This window comes from Jatropha curcas, chromosome 6, assembly GCF_041381405.1.
Source record: "Jatropha curcas cultivar XTBG-Jc1 chromosome 6, XTBG_Jcur_1.0, whole genome shotgun sequence".
NCBI lineage: Eukaryota > Viridiplantae > Streptophyta > Magnoliopsida > Malpighiales > Euphorbiaceae > Jatropha > Jatropha curcas.
The window spans coordinates 28524551-28547473 of NC_143156.1; the positions used below are offsets into that span (position 1 = coordinate 28524551).

A 22923-nucleotide genomic window follows, 5' to 3' on the forward strand; every position below is an offset into this window, starting at 1 on the left:
ATTACGAGAGAATCTACGAATTAATGCTTAAGATTTTTGAGATGGAAATTCACTGTAGTCCCCAAGCAATCATAGAATGCAGAGTCCCAATTTAATTTTAATACAACATGTTTTCTTAATTTTTTGGTAATAATTTCAGTATTATGGTATAAATTATTTTAGTCTCTTTAAATTATATATCATTAGGTTATGTCTACGCGTACAAATATAAACTATCTAGTTACTAATTCAATTGAAATACTCTGAAAAATGAATTTAATATATTAATTTTCTAAATTTTCCCTTCATATATAAAAATAAAAATAAAAATCTCCCTTTAACTAGAAGATTATCTTACAAAAGAAATTAACTTATATTGAATCAATGAAAAAATAAAATATATTTAGACAGTTTAAATATAAAAATATATATGTGAATAAATTTAAAAAATAAAAAACAAAAGGAAGAAGAACGAAGAATCACTTGAAAGATATAACATGATGTATGGATTTTCGATGATAATTAAAATTGAGATATATGGTTACCATTATAATATTTTAAACAATAAATTTACAATTGGATTAACACAATATTGCATCAATTTATAAATTGCTACTTGTAAATCTAGTAATTAACAGAAATTAATATGGAGCCATTTGAAAATCTGAATATAAAAATCAATAAATCATTCAAAACATAAAAATTAAACACTCAACAACTTACAAATCATTCACTTTAGATTTTTTTTTTTTTTTCTTTAGCAGTTCTTTATTTCCCGCATGCATAATAATCTTCAAATACCCTAAATATCTATAGTTCATAGTATATATAAAGAAGTGGAATGGGGAAAGAATATTAAGATAATAAGAAAACATATTATATAATAAGTAAGGTATATATTAAATATGGTAATAATGTAATGTATTTTAAAGATTTTAATTTTATTGGCTGAAAAATAAAGAAGATATGTACTAATTATTCTAAAAATATAATATTTTTGAGGATTTTAATTTGTTAATTGAAAAAATAAAGCTAATTTAATTTGATTATAAGTTATATTAACTTCCTATTCAAATCTAAATTATATTGGATAAAATAAAAAATTATGTTATAAGTTATATTAACTAACGTGTGTATGTTAAATACAGTAGAACATAGGATTTGAATAATCCTCATATTTGTATCTTTTGATACAGATTTGAGTTGATGCTATCCATATATTGGAATTATTATTGTCCATATTTTGGGATATTGTTCTCAGATCTAGTCGTTTGACAGTTTTTGAGTTTTATTATCTCTATTATAATGATTTTGTTTATGACATTTTATTATTTGGACAGTTATACAGAAAAAAGTGTAGAGCTCCTCTTTGATAGAGGGAAGAAATTTGAAGATAATCAGATCAAACTTGTAGAAAGACCATAGAGTCGAATAGTGACCATTAATAGCCACCAAGTGGAGTGAGCGATTGTTTATGACACATGGATTATGCTCTGTCAACTTAATCGGATATATCAAATTAAAGTTGTATTTTTTATTTTTTATATGAGTGGTTTATTATTAGACTTGCTTTACAAAAATATAGAAACATTTTTATTTGTATTCCTGTATACAATTTTCTCTTAATGAAATTTCAAGTTTGATTTCTTCAAAAAAAATATTTAATTATATTATAATTATTTATTAGGAAATAAATTAAAAACAATTAATTGTGTCTTTTCTTACTACACAATCAATCTATTATGTTAGAATTATAATCCTGTTTCATTTTATATGACTACTACATATAATGTTCACTTTTTCTAAAATTTAAAAATTCACCACTACTCCATTATTTGTATTATTATATATTTTAATAGTTTTTTTTTTACTTTCACTATTAAAAGTACGTTGAACACCCATTAACTTGTAGACTTTATTTATTTTATAAAGTGAATTTCTAGGTATATGATAAAAGAAAAATAGATTATTGATAAATGATAAAAAAAATACAAATTAAACAACGAGTATTTACAACAAAAAGTGACCCGTGCAATGCACGTCATTAGACAATAGTTATAAATAAAGTGAAAATGGGAGGGAAATATCGGAATTGTTAAAATGTCTCTGCTAAGTGTATATATTGAAAAAAAAATATCATTAAGGATTTTAATTTTATTGAGTGTAAAATAAAATTAATTTAGTTTTGATTTGTCATATTAATTTTCTATTTAAATTTAAATTCTATTGGATAAACTAAGAAATTATATTATATACTAAATAAGAATATATTAAATATGGTAAGAATATAATATCTTTAAGGATTTTAATTTTATTAGTTAGGTAGTTTAATTTTAAATGGTTATAAAATACGTATTAAATATGATAAGAATATAATATATTTAATTATTATATTTAATTTGATTTAATAATATCAACAATATTATTATATGGTGTTTGAAATTTTAACTTTTTTTTTTCTCTGATTTCATATTATACTATATAATTAGACGAAGAAAAGGATATGCATGGGAAGCAAAATTCTACTACCAAGTATTTAAATCCAAAAAATAGACACATTGTGCTGGAGATTTAAAGCCATTAATTATTAATTGTTACTTATATATTTTTCATTCAAGCAGAAGAAAATTAGATGCATAAGCTCAAATTTCATTTCAAAATCATATAATAAATAATAATTATCCAGTTATTATATAGAAATTATTCAAATATTATTACATAGATGGAGTACACAGCTACAAAATACTACAAAGGGATTGGGAGGAGACGTAACTGAAAAATTTAAGGATGCCCTGCGCTGTATAAAAACTCGACAATCTTGAATAACTTACTAGTACTAGATGCTACACGATGCGATGAATTTTTTAGTTCTTGGTCATCATTTGAAGAATTGGGCCAAAGAAATGCACCCATTGCAAACTCTCTCTTATAATCCAGGTCGCCATTTACGGGCAACCCATATTCGGCAAGAAGTGTATCGAGCTGCCATTCCGGCATGGTCTGGTAATCTTTTTTGGTGTATCTAGGATAGTGAAGCGGCATTTGGAAGAAACTAGCACCAGTTTCCGTCTTTTTATTCTTTTCCATAGCTCTATATATAATGTTAAATGATTTATATATATATATATATATATATATATATATATATATAAAGGCAAATGTTGATCTGGTATGGAGAGATGTATCATGAGAAACTGTTGGCCTAACTTCTCATTTCAGGTGCATTTGTTGTTTCTATTGAGTGTGTGTCATATGTGAGAGAAATGGCCAGTGGTAAAAGGAATTGAAGGCGTGGAATTCATGAACCAGAGCCTGTGGTTTGCTGCTGCTAACAAACCCATTGTTTTTTATTTCAGAGAAGCAGTGCAGTGATGATCTCTACACCAAGTGGAGGGAAGTAAGGATTGAAGCAGCCAAATGCCCTCAACAATTAATTGAACCTCTCACGTGTAAGGTTGGAGAGTAGGAGTTTCAAAATTTGCTATGACGCGATAACACGGTTCGCTTAACATATAAATTAAATGGGTTAGAATTGAGCTAAATAAATTTGTATCATAAACGGATGACTCATATATGACACGAGTTTAAATGGATCGTATCACGGGTTAACTCGTCTAATCATCTATTGAACAATAAAAATATAATTTTATATATATTAAGTGGGTTATGCGGTTATAAACGTGTTATAAATGACCTGTATATAATATATTTAATTAAATTTGATTGAATTTTTTGACTCATATAAGCGGATTACACATGTGTTACTCATTTAATTTTGTGTCATATTCGTGCTTAAATATTTAAGACGATTATTTAGCAAGTCGTGTTTATACCCTAATTGTGTTGCATCAAACCCAACACATCAATCCCTTTTGATACCCATATTTGAGAGTTCAAAACCTAATTATAATATACTTAATTAAAAAACTTCAAAGTAATTGTTTAATTGTTAGAATTGTCACCAATAATGATAAAAAATTCCCCTTCATGCTAAAAAAATGAAATAATTTCAACCAAAAAAATTCAAAATAAGAAAAAAAATAATTAGCCTAAGAATTATATTAGTTCAATTTTTTTTTCAATAAAATATTTTTTAGGATTTAACAAACTTATTATAATCTTATAAATACATTGTTTTTAATTTATTAATCAATAATAGTCATTACGTACCACCAGTTATCATTCACCATTGGCCACCATCACTGGTCATCAATCATTGTTGCCACCACCATCGAGCATTGGCGATAATCATAATTTACAATTTTTTACATTTTTCTCATATTTAGCAATCAATTTTTAAAATATAAAATTATTATTATTATAAATATTTTTAGAGTTAAAGATTTTAAAACTTTTAACTAAATTTTGATATTGCAACCCAACAATGAAAATAAATTATTTAAAAATATTTTTTTAAAAATATTTTTCAATTTTCCGGAACATGGAGTCCTAATCTCTTTTTTAAACATGAAACTACTGTTATTTTGAAGCTTATAACTACTCTTCAAGTATTTTTCTGCAGATTAAATCTCTAATTTTATAGAAGGTGTCCATCCAATTCAAACATAATAATATAATTGCAAAACTCAATCCTAATCATAATGATATTAATTTTAAAACTTCAAAAATTTAATTGCTTTGTTATTTTAATATCACCAATAAAAATCTTCTTCCCTTCATGCTTAAAAATAAAATAATTAGCATAAAAAAAAAATACTAATTCAGTAGTTTTCTTCTCAAAGTTACTTTAACACGCAAAGGTAAAAGATTTTAATATCAAAAAGCGAAGCAACTTCCTCAATCCAAATCAATTGTCTTAGAAAAAGAAATCGACCGTCACAGTGAAATACACCATAATAGAATGATAAAAATTATAAATAAATTTTCTTTTAAAGGACTTTAAGTATTATTTTTTATTTTTTATAAATAAAAAATACCACCAAATAAAATTTTTCTCCACAAATTCGCGACCACTCTTTAAGTATTTTTTGTACAAATTAAATCCTTGTCTTTAGATAAATTATTCACTAAATATAAACGTGTCTTATTTTTACATGTCATAAGATAATTTTTATATATATAATAATAAATTTATTTTTTTCAATCGGGTCAAAGACTCTCAATGAACCGTTCATTGATTGATGATAGTGGCAAAAAAGACATCCACGTCCACCTGACCTGTGTATATATATATATATATATATTTTTTTTTTTTTTTTTTCTTCATGACGCGATGAAAATTGGGGGTCATGGACAAAATAATTAGGAGGGAATTAATTATTGAAGTTTGAAACAAACGGAAAACGACATTTCATTTCACAAATAAAGCAAATGACAAGCCAGATGATACGGCCCCATCGAATGATAGCAACTGACAATTGAAAGACTGGAGGATCAATAGCCATCAAATAATGTTTCAACAAAAATAAAATATTAATGCTAAACGACATCTATCTTAAAATGTTCCTATCAGCATCAGGTTATGTTATGTCGCGATGATCTTGCCTCGTAACAGTTATAAATTATGAGATTGGTTATCCTAATTTCTTGTATTACAAGATTGAATAAGTGGAAATAGATTATATTTTTAAATAAATTTTACTTACAATATTAAACCTCCCATTATAATCCTCCCATTATAATCGGCTAATACATAAATTATTGAATCTCGTAAAATTGAAAAACATAATTATTATTAAAATATAAAAATGTACGATAATAATTTAACTCGTACAAATTTGAAAGCATAGTAAAGAAAATCTGTTAAAGTTAATCGTGAAATTTATGTATTAGGCATATTGTAATCTAAATTTTGCTAGTATGATGACAATCTGAACCGAGCCAAGATTTAGTCCTCGTCCAAGAGCGGTCCACCTGATCTAATTATGGAATGGATGGCCCAATCTGTTGAACCAATAAATAAATGGATTACCATAACTCTTACCTATCATTTGATGTATCCTACAAGCCACATGATCACCAGTAGTACTATGACCACCTACCCAAACTGTAGGGTCCGCCACATGCAATCATAGAGATGTCACCTTAGCCACATGATGGCCGGTGATACGTGTTCTTACTGAATCCTATTACGAGTGCAAGTATGTTACGAACTTAGGATTACTTATATTGATGATATCTTTTAAAAAGGCAAGTTATTTTTCAAACCAAACACAAATGTGAAAAGATATAGGTTTATCTAGGTTAATACAAAAAATTAGAGGCCTAAACTTAAATTCAACTTTGTTTTTTGAACATAATATATTAAGATTTCATTAAATAAATCAATATAAACAATTAAGCGGTGACAATGACCAAATATTAAATAAAATTATTATAATTAAAATAACATGGTAGAATTCGATGGTCTAATAAGAAATACTAATAAAAAAATGGTGAATTTGAAAACATCATAGACCTTCAAAATGATTAGCTAGATAAACTCTGAATCTTTTATATATGACCTAGTTATTCATGAACTATTTGCTTATGATGAACACAAATGATTTCAATAATAAAAATTCAATTGAGAAACATACTGCAACTCCATATTTACATATTTGATTCTTGTGTTTTGATGGAGAAAAAGAAGAATTTTAATGAAGAAGAGGGAGAAAATAAAGAGCACCTAGGGTGCGTGTGTGTGTGTATATATATATATATATATATATATATATATATATATATATATATATATATATATATATGTACTATTTGTGAAATGTTAGTTTATTAATACTAAGTTTATTTACTTGTAAATTAAAAATAGGGATGATCACGGCATTAAACAATGTTACTGCAAACCGTGAATTTAAAGTTTAATTCCGATTTTTCATTTTTTGAAACCGAAACTGACGGTTTTGGTTTAAAACCGGCAGTTATTGTTTAAAACCATGAAAAACATGTTCTTAAAAAATTCTTTGTTTTATTATAGTTTTTTAAAGTAATTTTAAGAATTTTTGTTAAATTGGTTTAGTTTTTTTTCATAGTAATATTTATTATTATTATTTATTCAAGCTACAAATCTTAAAAAATATATTTTAAAAATTTTAAAATATATTATGGTTCAAAATTAAAAAAAAAAATCGAAACTGGCGATTTGAAAACCGTCTAAAAGCAGTTTAGTTCGGTTCTAACTTTTAATAACTGGAAATGGCAGTTTTGAAGTCGAAACCAGTGATTTTGGAACTATGGTCACGCCTAAAAAAGATATTATTAAAATATTTTCTAGTTATCTTTTATTATATTGAAAATAAAAAATAAAAAAATTTTAAATTTGTAAAATTAAAAATATATTTTTGGATTATAAAAATTTCATATTTAAAAATTTATTGTTAAAAAATGTGAAAGGAATATATAATTCAAGTTTTGGTAATTGTGATAATCAATTATAACGATAAGTACTGGTGATTTATTTTTGTTGCCATAATTGGTAACGATAAGTACTGGTGATTAATGAATCAATAGATGTATTTTTTATAGTATTATTTTGTTATAATAAATTTATAAATATTTGAAAAAAATAAAAGTAAATAACTTAATTTTTCTTTTGATCATTTCAAAGATAAGAAAATTCAAAAAGATTATTCTAAAAAATATTTATTGAAACAACCGAAGCCTAAATTATCAATTCAATAATCAATCACAAAGTTACTATTTTGTTCATAAATTGAATAATCAAAGCCAAAAAAAAAAAAAAAAAAAAAAAAAAAAAAAAAAAAAAAAAGGAAACCAAAGAGAGAAATTTAGTTGGTAAAAATGAGAGTTCCAATTCCATATCAATTAAGATTTGATTTTTCTGGAGAGCATTCTAGTCTCAAACTTCAAATAGCTAAGTTTAATATTCAATTGAATAATTCTATGATTTTGTCAAATTTATTTATTTATTTTTGTAAAAATAAATAATTGTTCATGAAAAATTGATAAATTTCATCCTTTTTTTTTATTATTGATGGAATATAAATCACTCAATTCTCAAATTTGTCCTAATTCAAATTTATAAACTTTATTTTCTAACAAAGTGATGCAATATGAAATTAAATAAATTTTACAATCCATTAATAATAATCCATGAATTTTCATATTTTTATAAAAAAAATTTTGAATATATGTACAATTGAATTTGCATTGTGTGTCTCAAATCTGCCCACATTCTCTACTTCCAAATCACCAAGTGAGCCTTTTATCTTCATAACACAATAGCCTCTAAATGTATGAATTACCCTTAAATAATGGAACCCTTAACCCACAATCATTGGACATCTCCTACAAGCCACATGATCAAAATCCAATCAAGATCAACTATCCAATCGTGGGTCCTCTCACGTACAATCATATGAGGTTTAATTTCAGCCACACGATGGCTCATCTGAAACAAGGTTTTGCCATCAAATGATTAAAAATAGGGACACGTTTATTAGGGGCCAAAACTTTCATGATTTGAGGCCCAAATGTTAGGGCTTTTGAAGAACATGAGCCCTAATTTGTGGCTTTACGGATCCGTACTATGGACACCACTTAAAATTTAGTGGTTGACAGTTAATTCGGTTTATTGCCAGTGGAGTGTGAAAGTACTATTTTCACCCGTTTACGTTAATTTTTCAATTTCAAGCATGTCCAATTCACTTGTTGGGCCTCTTTGTGAGCCATTGGTATCATGGAGAGTAGGAGTTAGTATCACGTTGAGCGAGTCAAATTAGCTTAGTTTGGATCGATTCGAATATATTTTTATAATATTTGAATTCATAATCAAATAGTAAAATAAACTATTTAAATTATATTAAATGAGTTTGATTCCGTTTGAATTAAGTTATTTTAAACTAAATTAGTTATTTTAAATTTAAAAATAAATTTAATTAATTTATATAGTTATCAAACTAAAAATTGAAAAGCAAAAACGCAACTTTATTTATTTATTTATTTTTACATATACTTGGTCTATTAATAATATGTTTATTTTATTTTGAATTATTTTTGAGTCAACTGTATAGATGATCAAACTTGTTTATGAAAAGTAATTGAACTTTAATTCATGTTAGTCTAATTTGTTTTTATTAATGAATGAGTTTCGATTGAGTTTTTATCAAATCAAACCTGAGTTGAGTTTGAGTAATTGAATTATTTTAACTGCGGTTAATTTTATTTGTGTTGGATCGGATTTTTAAGGAGGAAAGGAAATATTTTCAACATAAACTTTTTCCATCTATAATGATTAAACCCTCCATCTCGTATTTAAGAGACTTGAATATATTGTTATATTTAACTTTAAACTTTAAAAAATTTAATTGTGTTGTTTTAAAATTAAAAAAAAAAAATTAATTTTGTGTAATTGTCTATCGCTAAAATTGTCAATCATAAGAAAAAAAAATGTCAATCATAGTTGTTGTTGTCCAATAATCATGTCTCATAATTATGTTTGCACCTTAAGCAATTGTGAATTTATTTTTTTTGGAAAACAACAATTGTGAAATATTTGTAGAATAATGATTATTGAACCACTCCTTAATTTCTAAAAATAAAAATCATTTCAATCTCTTAATTTCATTTGTTTAAAGAAAGTTTATAATTTTCTTATGATCTATTAATTACTCTCACATAAATATTAAGATTGAATTTGAATTTTTAAATCTATTGATATTTGAGTATTTGAGTAAAGTTTACAAAACTTCCATTTAAAGATTTCTCATGCGAAAGTTTGTTTAAAAAGGAGAGAAAGAAAATACTGGAATGAAAAATTATAAAGTCTATTTCACGTTAAAGAATGTAATTATAGGTTAATTTAACATCTGAACTTGTTTTAAAATTTTTACAAATTAAAAAATTAATTCAATTTAACAGGATTTACAATTTATTTTAAAATACCATATCAAACTTTTCCAACACTTTTAAATAAAAGTTTAAAATTTATGAAAATATTATTTATTCTAAAATATATGTTTAATTTATTCAACATAAAAAAAATATATGGATTTCATATGCAATAACATAGTAATAAATGTCAAGGCAAAGAGTGATACAATATACTTCATATATTATTTTTCTCGATTTCATATTTAATTATTTTTTTAATATATTATATAGTTGGATTCCAACTATAGTCTTAAATGCATGTAAAAAAGGTGAAGAATCAACGATTAAATCGACAAAAATATTAAATCATTCTAAACAAGTTCATAAGTAAAATTGATCCAAAATATAAAATATAATTTTTTTAATCACTTTAAATAAATTTTAAAAATTAAATTTGCTGATAATATCAAATATGAACTTTTTGATTTCGATAAATAAATTAAAGTTCTAAATTTTCAAAATAATGTTAAGAGTAAAAACAAGCAAAGGCATTTAACTTTCATACACACAATTGCATTGAAACATAGTCGAAGTTATTAAAACTGCTTCATGTGATTAAACCTTAAAGAAGTAAAAGGCTATTCCCCCTTTCACATGTACAAGATAAAAGTAAACCCCAAAACCCTAAGGATGAAAACAAAATGGGCCCACAAACAGACAAGTCATGACACTTTCACTACCTCTCACACCCCAATCTAGCTGACACGTGGCAATGTTAATGATTGGAGTTGCATACGGAATTAACCATGTGGCATCCAGCAAAACGTCCACGACATCTACCAAGCGAATATTTCCTTACCTATTTCTAGTATTTTGGGGCGACTTTCCAGAAACTTCTGGGGAACTCCTGGCTAGAATTCACCGAGACATCTACCGGTCAGAATTCGTCCACGTGTTTTACCCTCCCACGTGAGCATCCGACGTGGCGTCCTCATTTTCTTGAAAATGATACGCTCTCCTTTTATTGCTCACTTTCCAAATTTCGATTCCACCAAACTCCCGCACACGCACAAAAAAACAAGTCACGAAGCCAACTAATTTGGTTTTTCCTTTCCTTTCTTTTCTTTTTCCTTTCTGCTCTGTTATAGTCTTATAGACATGAATGGGGATGGAAAGGGGGGAGAGAAGAGACTCGCAATGGAAGAAATGGTAAAGGAAAGGTTAGTCTTTATGTGGGGATATCTCCCGGGAGCTTTGCCGCAAAGGTCGCCGATTTTGTCGCCGGTGGTTGTGCGAGCCGATGGGTACACTTGGAAGGACGTTTGCGGCGGCGGTTGTGGATTCGCCATGGCTATTTCTGGTACTACTACTTTATTTTGGTTTTTTATTATATCGCTTTTTAATTTTTTTTTTTTTGTTCTACATTTCGATTTAGTTGTATTTAATTTTTTTTTTCTCAATATATTTTCTTTTTGTGATTTCGTGCGTTTGAGCCCCTTCATTGGGCAAATGTGATTGTTTGTTTAATGGAACAGGAGCCTTTTCTTTTCTTTTCTTTTCTTTTTGTCCTCCGCCTAAACATATTAATTTTACTGTTTTGTTAACGAGAAATTTTGGTTTTGGATAAAATTTAAGATTTTGAGTGATGTGTTTGGAGCTGGTTTGTTGAGCTCTGCTGAAAAATAGCAAATACTAAACTCAGTAATGGTTTTGTTTTGTTGGGTTCAAATTAGTGATATTTACTATGCTGTTTGTTCTTGAAATTTAAGATTAATAGATTTCGTTATTTGATTTTGGGTGAAATGAATTTGAACAAAGCGGTTTTTAATGTTAACATTGAACTCTATTTGGTTTGGGAGTAGGGTTATATTAATATGTACTGTAACTCTCTGCTCGCTATTACTCCTTTTCTATTTTCCTCTAATTTTGTTGTCACTGGCCTTAAACCTACTTGGTTTCCTCTCATATGAAGTTTCGGATTGGCTGTTGAATATAGGATTATGCATATAAATGAAGGTTGTTTTTTCTTGGATCTCTTTAATGTTAATTAAACTATCTGTCTACTTATTCAGTCAATTGATTTCTCTCTCTCTCTCCTCCCCCCCCCCCCCCCCCCCCAAAAAAAAAAAAAAAAAAAAAAAAACAAAACATTGATTTGGAACTATAAGTGTTTTTACTCATGCTTCTTTTTTAATCAGAGTCTGGAAAGCTCATTACTTGGGGTTCAACAGACGATTTAGGTCAAAGCTATGTGACATCCGGGAAACATGGGGTAGTATAGCAATATAGTAGACTTTATTTTATATCCATCTTTTATTGTTAGCTATTTTGCATCTTTAGAACTAACCTGTATTTGCCTTTTAATTTTAATGTTAAGGAAATTCCTGAGCCTTTCCCTCTCCCAACTGAAGCTACCATTGTAAAAGCTGCATCTGGTTGGGCCCATTGTGTAGCAGCTACAGGTAATGCTCATCTCCTCATTGTATATGTCAGGGCATAGATTAAACATGATTAGTTGGTATTGACTAATCTATTTTATCTATGTCCTATATCTTCTTAGGTAAAAATGACTCTTCGTAAACTGGTAGACTGAGCAGCTTTTGATTTCTTAAGCACAGATAGCGGAGAAGTTTATACATGGGGCTGGAAAGAGTGTGTTCCATCAGGGAAGGTCTTTGGTGACCCATCTGCAGTGGGAGAGCTAGAAAAGGATGTGTTTGAAAGACAGAGTCCATTTTTAACAGAGCAAGGTAGTCTCAGTTTGTCTTTTTTTTAAATATATTTAACTGGTTATTGATTTGACTGAGCATGAATATCGACTTTTTGCAGTGAGCCCTCGCTCTCAAGGTTCGAGATCTAGTGGTGGAATTGATAGCAGAGGAGGTGGAGATGAAAGTACAAAGCGCAGGAGAGTTTCATCTGTGAAACAAATAGCTGAAAGCTCATCTTCTGCTGACGAGACACTCTCAGCTTTCCCGTGTCTAGTAACATTGAATCCAGGAGTAAGAATTGCTTCTGTAGCTGCTGGTGGTCGCCACACTTTAGCATTGTCAGGTAAGTTTCATCGTGGAAGGGACCCAGAGTTTTGTTGTGTAGTCCACTCTGCAATAAGTGCAGTATGAAGCTTGAAGTTATGGTGGATCTTTTATGTAAAGCAAGAAACTTAATGTTCCCTAATTTTACCAAAGTTTCAGATATAGGACAGGTGTGGGGTTGGGGCTATGGAGGCGAAGGGCAACTCGGTTTAGGCTCCCGGATACGCATGGTGTCCTCTCCACATCCCATACCGTGTATTGACTCTTCTTATGGAAAAGATAGACCTGGAGCACTTTCTCATGGAGGCATGACTTTGGAGGGACATAGTCTTAGAATTCCTGGAAGTTATGTGAAGGGGATTGCTTGTGGAGGGCGACACAGTGCAGTAATCACAGGTAAGCATCTAATAAAGTAACCTACTTTACTAGATAGAAGCAAAGACCTAATTTAAGATCATTGCCCTCTTGTTTAATTTAAATGTATTCATAAGTATGAAAAAATGATTTAGGAGTTTGACCTAAGTCTGGTCTGGGGTTCTTTTATATTAAGTGGTTAAACTGGAATGTCTAGTTAACTGTATACTGTTTTCCCTCCTGCTTATGTTGACATATTTTATTTTCTCATAATGTTCTTGCATTAACAGATGCAGGGGCACTCCTTACTTTTGGCTGGGGACTCTATGGACAGGTACTCTGGTCTGCTAGAATTTTTGCAGTAACTTATGATCTCTTCTTTCCATGAAGTAAAATTTCTTGCACACGCACAAGTATATACATACATTTGTTCATTTGAGGAAGTTATTATTCTTGTCTCTGAGTTCAACATATGCCAAATGTCCTATTATGTTTTCAATTAACATGGTACTTGATTAATGAGTTAAATCTATTATGCTAGACCTTCATTCATTGTCTTATTGTTAATCTTGATTCTGTTCTTGTACTGCATCAACATCCATAATGGTATTTGTAGAAGCATCATTGTATACTATTTTCTTCTGTTTATTTAAGGCCTGTTTAAGCTCATATGCATGTTTTGTGGTGTAGACAAGCCCTTTGCGAGCATATTTAACTGACATTTCAGAAAGGGTGCTATAATTATGAAATACTGCTACCAGAAAAAGATTTTGATAGTTTACTTAGACATGTTACCTTTGTTTATTATGGTAAAATCTTCAACACCAAAGATACCTGTCCTTTTTTTAAGTTGTAATTTTCCTAATTATATTAGACAGTTGGAAGGAAACATAGGTCACATTTTACAGCTGCCATACTGCTGTAAAACTGCTCAAATATGTGTCCTTCAATATTCTGAATAACTTAAGAAAGTCAACTATGGATGCATCTTCTGATATTCTTGCAGTTTGCTAGTTTCCAATAACTTCCATTGTTGCCTTCAAAACCTTGTTCTTCAGAGCGATAAAATGTTGACAAACTTAATGCAGTCTTGTTCTTACGTTTCTGATACCTAGGCATAGTTACACTTACATGAATCCATTTGTTCCATTTCATTATAAAAGAGTCAGATGTCAGATACTGTTATTTATTTGAGTCCATCTAGGTCTTTAGTCATTTTACCCAAATTAAATAATCACAGGTCTCTGTTTATGGGTTCTGCTAGGTTATTCTAGAGCATGACAGGATCAGTTTTCAGTTAACCTCCCCTGTAAAGTATATTTCTTCATCAAAATCTCCATTGGATTGGACCCTTGGTCTTCTTTGAATTTCAGAATTTTTATATCAGTATCTAAGCAAATATCACCTAAAATAGCAATTAAATGGGATACTAAAATATTCCTATCATCCATCTCCCCGTGATATGCTATTGTCTGTTTATCTGCTGTCCAGCCTATCCTGGCTTTGAGATTGTCCTCCATCCGTTAGACCCTATTTATGCATATTTATTAAAGTTCTGATGCAGATAGGTCAACTTGCAGTTTTAATCATTTAGGAATGGTTGCGAGTCCATTTGAAAAATAGACATGAGTAGAAACTTAAAGGGATGACTGAGACTGACCTTGGGTGGCTGAAGTCTTCAATTATATTCAGAATTTTGACCTGGCTTCAGTGGAAAAAAAAAAAAAAAAAGAGAGAGAGAAAAATATGAAATTCTAAGCCTTACACTTTGAATCCCTTTGGCATTTTTCCTAGAATTTATAGGCATTATTACACAATCCACGAAGTAACAATAACTGGAATCTTATTCAATGAAAACTTATTGACAAAGCATTATGAGCATAGAATTTAGATTCAAAATGACCTGAACCTTAACGACAAGTAAACTCTTAAAGTTAGTTCAATTCCTCTCGAGATTTTGGACCACCATAGACAAAAACGATTATATTCTCTTAAACCAATGAAAGCTCTTAGTATTACTCAAATAAACCCTAAGAGATCCGGCCAACCTTTTCCAGAAAAATTAAAATTACAAGATTATCCCTGAGTCTTGAAATAGAAGTACAAACTTTCTCACTAGCAACTACTTGAGTAAGACAAAAGTAAATATAGGACTAGCCCCATAAGAATTCTAGACCATTAATATGTATTCAAGTGTTAAACTTTGTCTTTCTTGAGCTGCTTCTCTGCATCAAAAACTCACTCAAAGAATTCCTTAAATGATGATTATTTGCCACCTAAATGAACCATTACTTGCTTGTTGTAGTAAACACCAATAATAATGTCTTAATAACACTATTGATTTAATCACCATTTTGCCTGTTGTTGGCATTGGAGTCTTCTACTTTTTCAAGACATTTTGAAGCTATAGACTTCAACATTAACTGCTTGTTCAAATTTTTGATCTTTCTATCCTTTAATAACACTGGTTGGAGTTTCGGGTGTTAACTGTTGTTCAGGATTGATATGTAGGTAAAGTAGATAATGATGGAGAATAAAGCACTGTAGATCTTGAAGATGAAGTTCATCTAACAAGGGATAACCTGTTACTTTATTTCATTTATAATGCTTATCTGCTTTTCTTGTAATTAATTTCAGTCTTGCATATTTTAGTCTTCATAAAGTAAGGAATAAAATTGTTTTATTACATTCTTTTATCAAGTGTGGAAAAGGGAGTACAGACGACGAGCTGAGCCCAACTTGTGTATCTTCATTGCTGGGCATACGGATAAAGGGTGTTGCTGCAGGATTGTGGCACACTGTTTGTGTTTCTGCAGATGGCGATGTCTATGCATTTGGTGGGAATCAGTTTGGGCAATTGGGAACTGGTGGTGATCAAGCAGAGGTACAGCAATAATGCATTTTCCTCAATTAGGGTAATATGTTTTTTGTACCATCATACGATGACGTGCGGATGTGCGCTTATAAGATGAAAGAATGGGAAGAAGTGATATTAAATGTTGACAACAGAATGCTGGAAAAGACTGTTACTATGATAACCGGATTGCTGAATTAGTACGTTTAGGGTCATAAAAACTTTTACCCTATGTTATTATCACTGCTTCAAAGCTACTGGTGTTTGAGTTGAAAGATTAATGCATTTTGCTATTGTTGATTCTGCTCTTTACTGGAAACAACTGAAATCTGAGGCTTCACCATAACCCTCATGTTAACAAAATGTTTTTCACCATGTAAAGTTTTTGCAATTAACTTCCAATTTTACTGGATTTTTCAGACTATACCTAGACTCTTGGATGCTCCAAGCTTGGAAGATAAAAATGCAAAAATTCTCTCTTGCGGGGCTCGTCATACTGCTATGGTAACAGGTACTTAAACTACATTCAAGAAGGTTTCCGTTTCTTTCTTACCCTAAACTAACAAACATGTCGTCTTATTGCAATTTTTGGCCTTTATTATTATTATTTCCACTTAATATTTAACTTTGGAATTATGTTTGGCTTTTAGCATTAAGAGAAATTGATGGTAACTTTCTGCTTTTTTTTTCTTGAAGAGGATGGGGAAGTATTTTGCTGGGGGTGGAACAAGTATGGCCAGGTATTATGCTAACCTATACTAATTGTTAAATTTGGATTAGTTTCATTTTTATCCATTACATTTCATATAAAAACAATTCCTACCTCTCGTAATTATATGTATGAACTATAAGAAAAGTATATTTTTATACTGTGTCATTGAATGACACAATTGCAAATATTAAATTTTGGATATCATTAGGCAATATCTCCAAAAGTAAACAAGTTTTCGCATTTTAATATGAGAAAATATATATTCAAAGTTGGTAAAGATTTGGGATAGGGCAAACCGGAGCAAGCTCATCCCCTCCATTCTACATTTTTCTGGACTTGGAATTCCTTGTATTGTAAAATTGCGGTATCTGGTAGTGATGATTCTATGAAACTGAAAATCTACATCTGGGTGTGTGTGGCAGCTTGGTTTAGGGGATGTGATTGACCGCAACATTCCTTCTCCAGTTACTATAGAAGGTTGTGTCCCTAGAAATATAGCTTGTGGCTGGTGGCATACCCTACTTTTGGCCGAATTGCCTGCTTGAGTAGCTGACTTATACAAGCCTTGGCACAGTTTTGTTAGCTTAGATGTTTCTCCAATTGATATATTATCATTATTATTATGTATATGTAAATACAGTAGTTTGAATACATATTCATATGCTTGTTCTCATTCTTCCAGGGCTTAGGTTCACCTAGTTAGTCCATTTAACAGTGTTCATAAGAGCTACATGTTGCTCTTGAGATGTACAACATAATGTAGGTCCACTGTGTATATTATTTTTTTTCTTTAATAGAATTTGAACACTGTAATCATATGCCTTAGAAAGCTAATTATTGTTATATAATAGTGTATGTAATTTATTCTTCTGTGTAGCACGATATGAGGTGTGAATGAACTTATATTGTACAGGGAAGAGGAGCATTTTCCTTCAGATAATGCTTATTATTCAAAATCAGCTCTTTTTTTTTTTTTTTTTTTTTTGAATAATCAAGGTCAGCTCTTGGACACTGTAATGGTACACGAGAAATCCAGGCTGTCCATAATTTTCTTCTAACAAAAGTTAGCACTAATTAATGACAACGTAAGACATGAATGTGAATATCCCACCAACTCTGAGCTCTAAAGCTTCTTTTTACTTGTCTGTTAGGCATAACCCTTGACTTATTTAAAAGAAAAAGAAGAGTTGGTGGGGTGATCTTCTGGATGAAATGGCATAAAAAATATTGCTGTGCATTGTCAAGATCCTACTTGGACAATTCAAAACTACTACTGATTCATTGATTTTGTTTTTTTAAGTGCATCCAACTGATTTAAGAATTTTAAATAGGTCTATTTATTCATCTCTACCCTCTGACCGTTGTACAGTTTTGGGTTTGACTTTGAGTCATCAATTAAATATTGGGTATTTGGGTATCTATTTAGGTAAGCATCTATTGAATTATTGGTTATAGGCTGCTCATATGAAAAGGATCAGGACACCCATCATTATCACAATATCAAACTCACAATTTATATAAACGTTATCCGCTAATTACTTAATAAACATGATTTTATCAGCAGAGGCATTTTGCTTGCCCTTCAATAGTTCACCTATTAATTTTTTTGTTTCTTTTGCTAAAAAAGATAAGTAAAACACAAAACGTAGTGTATTTCCTTTTTTTTTTTTTTTTTTTAAAAAAAAAATTAAACTGCCTTTTTGAAGAAGAAACAAAACACATTTGAATTGCATAGATTCATGACTAAGTTAACATATTATTCAAATCCCAAAAGAAAAAATTAAAAAAGAAAGTTACAAGATTTTTTTTTTTTTTTTGAGTGGAAGAAAGTTACAAAATTAATCATGTTGATTTATATTCAAGAGTTACGTTATATGTGTTTGATAAAAATTTTAATTTACAATTTATAGAAATTTTAATTAGCGTGTGATATCATCAATTGTATTTTATAATTTTTTTTATTAGGTGTTAGCGGATTATAATAATTTTTATAAAAATAATTATTAATAAAAAAAATTTTTTAAAAAAAATTTTAAGTTTTTATGTCATCATTTCTTAATATGTGATATACTCTATACTTAATATTATGTAAGGGACAATAAGAAATTCCCAATTGATTAAAAATAGTTGAATAATACATAAGTCAAAACAAGAAACTGCTTGTCGTTGTCAAAGAGAATATGAAAGCGACAGCCACGTAAGAATCATATAAAATGGCCACTCCACACGAGCGTAACTCCACAGTTATAGAACTCCTAATTTCCCCAGGAGACCTCAAAAATCAAAACAATGAAGCCACAACCATACCTACTCCTCTTCACGGCGGCGCTTCTGCTAAAGTGCGCCATATGCGCTTTCTCCGCCACTCTCTGTCCCAACTGCGGCTCCACTCCAGTGCCGTACCCATTCAGCACCAGTCCTACTTGCGGCGACCAATCGTACAAGATCCGTTGTGACGCAGGAGCACTGATGTTTGATACACTTAATAACTCGTATCCAATCATTTCTATCAATCCGTCAATCCAGCGGCTAGTGATACGTCCAGCAAGTCTCTTACCAAACACCTGCGTCACATCCGATTTTGTTCACCAAGGTATTCAGATGAACAGCTCTCTCCCTTTCAACATCACCGGCGACAATACTATCATGTTCTTGAACTGTTCGGATTCGCTTCTTCGGTCACCGTTGAATTGCTCGTCCAACAGCTTGTGTCGCTTGTATGTTAACAATACTAGAGCAGAGTCTCCGTGTCAAGATGCTCCGATTTGCTGTACTTTCGGGGCTGGTGGCGGTACGACGGCGTATACAATACGAGTTAGAGACTCCGGGTGTAAGGCCTACACTAGTTTTGTTAATCTGAATCCGAATTTGCCAGTGAATAGGTGGCCTAGTCCGGGAGTTTCAGTCCAGTGGATGCTACCCCGGGAACCAGTGTGCAAGTCTCAGGCGGACTGCGAGGGGGACTCGACTTGTGGGCCCGACCCGACAATGGGTGGGCTCAGGCGGTGTTACTGTAAGGGTGAATTTCGGTGGGACCCGGTTCAAGGGATTTGTGCTGAAAGTAAGTACTAATAAGCATTGCTAGAACTGATTATTTTAGGTGTAAGAATTGATTGGCTGACAAGTGGACTTGATATTTTATGTAGTTGTGACGTGTCAAGATCCTGAGGGCTGTGGAGGATCCTCGAAGACAGCACTTATAGCTGGTAAGTAATTCACTTGATCAAATAGATGTTTATTAGAAAAAGAAAACTCTGTTGATTAGAAAGTTTATAGAGAAGATTGTTTTTATCTTGTTGTTTGGCAGATGGGAAAAGGAAAAAAAATGAAATGGTATAGTGTCACCTTTTCTGTCAAGAAATCAAATGTTAGAGGCTCGAGTTTTGATTTTGAAAAGTCAGACTTCATTTTTTTCTTTAAAAAGAAATATTGAATGATGTTTCATTTTAAAACTCCTGTTGGTTCCAATTAATTAGAAAGGAAGGTTTTGAATAAATAAGTGAAGAAAAGAAAAGGATAAACTTGTATCTTTTGTTTATTTTTCCAATAATTCTCCTGCACCATTTAACTTCACATTTTCATTTAGACTAACCATTACTTTGAAAAATCTAAGTATAGCTTTTAACTTTTTGAAGTTTCAAACTTTCAATTGCTAAACAATGGTCTTTTCTGTTCACTTTACTATGTATTGGAGTTCATTCTTTTTCCTTTATCTTTGCTGGTTCGCCTGGTTAGATTATTATTAATTAATGGTGGTATTCTATTTAATATTGTACCACCCTTCTAAGAGTATAATAAGAAAGTTACAAAATGATCTTTCCTCTCATGTCCTAACAAAAAACCCAAAACTTTGTGTAGGTTTGACCTCTGGCTTAGGTGCAACAGTCTTGGTGATCATAGTTGCCATCCTCCTATACAAACGCCACAGGCGCATTAAACAAGTTCAAGAACGCCTAGCTAGAGAGCGTGAAGAAGTCTTAAATGCCGGTGGAAGTAGAGCAGCAAAACTCTTCACGGGCAGAGAAATAAAGAAAGCAACAAGCAACTTATCCAAAGACCGCCTTCTAGGTGCTGGTGGCTATGGTGAAGTCTATAAAGGAATTCTTGATGATGGCACTGTCGTAGCTATCAAGTGTGCAAAGCTTGGAAACGCTAAAGGCACTGAACAAGTTCTAAATGAGGTACGAATTCTATGTCAGGTCAACCACAGAAACCTTGTATGCTTGCTTGGCTGCTGTGTTGAGCTTGAGCAGCCCATCTTGGTTTATGAATATATTGAAAATGGAACACTCCTTGATCATTTACAAGGCATGAAATCTGGTGGGCAAAGCATACTATCTTGGACGCAGCGCCTCAAAATTGCTCATGATACTGCTGTGGGGCTTTCTTACCTTCATTTCTCAGCTGTTCCTCCAATTTATCATCGAGACGTGAAATCTAGCAATATACTGCTTGATGAGAAGTTGAATGCTAAGGTCTCAGATTTTGGGTTATCAAGATTAGCTCATAGCGACTTAAGCCACATATCAACTTGTGCTCAAGGTACTCTTGGGTATTTAGATCCTGAGTATTACAGGAAATATCAGTTAACTGATAAGAGCGATGTTTATAGTTTTGGAGTTGTGTTGTTGGAGCTCTTGACTTCTACGAAGGCGATAGATTTCAGCAGAGGAGAAGATGATGTGAACTTGGCAGTTTATGTGCAGAGGATGGTGGAAGAGGAAAAGCTAATGGAGGTAGTTGATCCCATGTTAAAAGAGAAAGCAAGTAATTTGGAGCTTGAGACAATGAAAGCATTGGGATTTTTGGCCTTGAGCTGTTTAGAAGAGAAGAGACAGAATAGGCCTTCCATGAAAGAAGTTTCTGAAGAAATCGAGTATATTATGAGTATTGCTACAGCAAAAGAAAACTAGCTTATATAATTCCATATTTTGGATTTAGTCAAATTATGCTTAATTGATTCATATTTTGTATTATGGAAAATTAAATTATGCTCCAAACCATAGGATTAAGGTGAAAATTATTTATAATAAAATAGAATTCTTATATATTGTACAAAATTTGAAAAGTTTGGAGTCTGATGAAAAATATTTATGGAAAAAACATATATACCTGTCAATTAATTTTGATGAGGCTCGTTCAATAATATTCATGAAAGACCATAACGCACTAGAGTCTCTAGAGTTGCCCCGAAGAAAGTTACATTTACAAGTCTGGTCCAATTCTTTTGCCTACAATTTTTCACTAATGTGAATAGAATTGGACCAGACTTTGGAGTTCAAAACTAAGCCAGCTCTGAATCCAAATTGCACGCTCTTTTCTCATCTTTACTAAAGCAATTATTTATTTATTTATTTATTTATTATTTTCTACCGATTCAATTTACTATTTTAATAATAAGTACTACTAAAATATAATATCTATCTATAATCTATAACATATATAAAAGTACGAATGGAAAATGTTGAGTTCCTAAAATGTCTCCATGTAGTTTTAATTTTATTAGTTGATTAAAAATATAATTAAGGATAATTTAGTCCTATTCTAATTAAGAAATTTTAATTTTATTGTATTTTATTGGTTGATTTAGCCCCATTTTAATTAGAAAATGTTTAATTTATTGATTTATATATTATATTAAAAATATGATTTAGTTGTATTCTAATAATTAGGAAATTTTTAATTTGATTGACTAAAAAATTAAAATAAGATAGAATAATATAAAATATTTTTTTGATGTTTAAATAGACTAATACCAACACGTATTATAGTACACTAGAAAACGAAAAAATAAAAAATAAAAATCTTTTAATTCATTTATATTGATCCTAATTGTTAAATTATACAAGAAAAGGAAAAAAAGCTATTAGTTGAGATAAATTATTTATTTTAAAGAAAGTTATTAAGAAATATTATATATCAACTAAATATATAGGAATATTAAATCAATTAGTAATCCTAATATTAATTTAATTAACCTAAATCTCACTATAAATAGGCCTCTTAGAGCTAATTGAGAGAAAGCAAAAGTTACCTTCAGAGGGTACAAGAGTTCCAGTAAAATGATAGTGTGATTTTCTCAAAATAGTTGGAATTTCAGTTAATAAATTTCAATAATGTAAGTGCATTTCATCTCTTGAAATTCTATTGATTCACAGTTTTTTATTTGTTTTATTTTATTTTATTTTATTAATTGATTT

General features: G+C 30.3%; 2 protein-coding genes across 4 annotated transcripts; both read left to right on the plus strand.

Moving 5' to 3' along the window:
• The first annotated feature begins 10798 nt into the window (after positions 1 to 10798).
• Positions 10799 to 17539, plus strand: LOC105647196 (ultraviolet-B receptor UVR8). Of its 3 annotated transcripts, none has more exons than XM_012233200.4 (11): positions 10799 to 11128; positions 11967 to 12040; positions 12146 to 12230; positions 12387 to 12518; positions 12598 to 12822; positions 12957 to 13199; positions 13448 to 13491; positions 15859 to 16041; positions 16432 to 16522; positions 16708 to 16751; positions 17146 to 17539. In XM_012233200.4, exons 1-11 carry the CDS (start codon positions 10927 to 10929, stop codon positions 17266 to 17268), a joined length of 1446 nt encoding a protein of 481 aa, XP_012088590.1. In that variant the 5' UTR covers positions 10799 to 10926; the 3' UTR covers positions 17269 to 17539. The 3 variants fall into 3 exon arrangements, with proteins under 3 accessions (XP_012088590.1, XP_012088597.1, XP_012088606.1); XM_012233207.4 differs by having other exon boundaries at positions 10800 to 11128; positions 12963 to 13199; XM_012233216.4 differs by lacking the exon at positions 11967 to 12040 and having other exon boundaries at positions 10933 to 11128.
• A 1402-nt stretch (positions 17540 to 18941) lies between these two features.
• On the plus strand, positions 18942 to 21849 carry LOC105649240 (wall-associated receptor kinase-like 20). The gene is made up of 3 exons (XM_012235834.4): positions 18942 to 19784; positions 19870 to 19929; positions 20582 to 21849. Exons 1-3 carry the CDS (start codon positions 19013 to 19015, stop codon positions 21634 to 21636), a joined length of 1887 nt encoding a protein of 628 aa, XP_012091224.1. The 5' UTR covers positions 18942 to 19012; the 3' UTR covers positions 21637 to 21849.
• Positions 21850 to 22923: the final 1074 nt, after the last annotated feature.

Excerpts from the sequence above, each read along its gene's own strand:
- LOC105647196 (XM_012233200.4), top strand. The coding sequence starts at position 10,927 with ATGAATGGGGATGGAAAGGGGGGAGAGAAGAGACTCGCAATGGAAGAA. Across the intron at positions 12,519-12,597 it reads TCCATTTTTAACAGAGCAAG|TGAGCCCTCGCTCTCAAGGT; the intron begins GTAGTCTCAGTT and ends GACTTTTTGCAG. Across the intron at positions 13,200-13,447 it reads ACACAGTGCAGTAATCACAG|ATGCAGGGGCACTCCTTACT; the intron begins GTAAGCATCTAA and ends TTGCATTAACAG.
- LOC105649240 (XM_012235834.4), top strand. The coding sequence starts at position 19,013 with ATGAAGCCACAACCATACCTACTCCTCTTCACGGCGGCGCTTCTGCTA. Across the intron at positions 19,785-19,869 it reads TCAAGGGATTTGTGCTGAAA|TTGTGACGTGTCAAGATCCT; the intron begins GTAAGTACTAAT and ends TATTTTATGTAG. Across the intron at positions 19,930-20,581 it reads GAAGACAGCACTTATAGCTG|GTTTGACCTCTGGCTTAGGT; the intron begins GTAAGTAATTCA and ends AACTTTGTGTAG.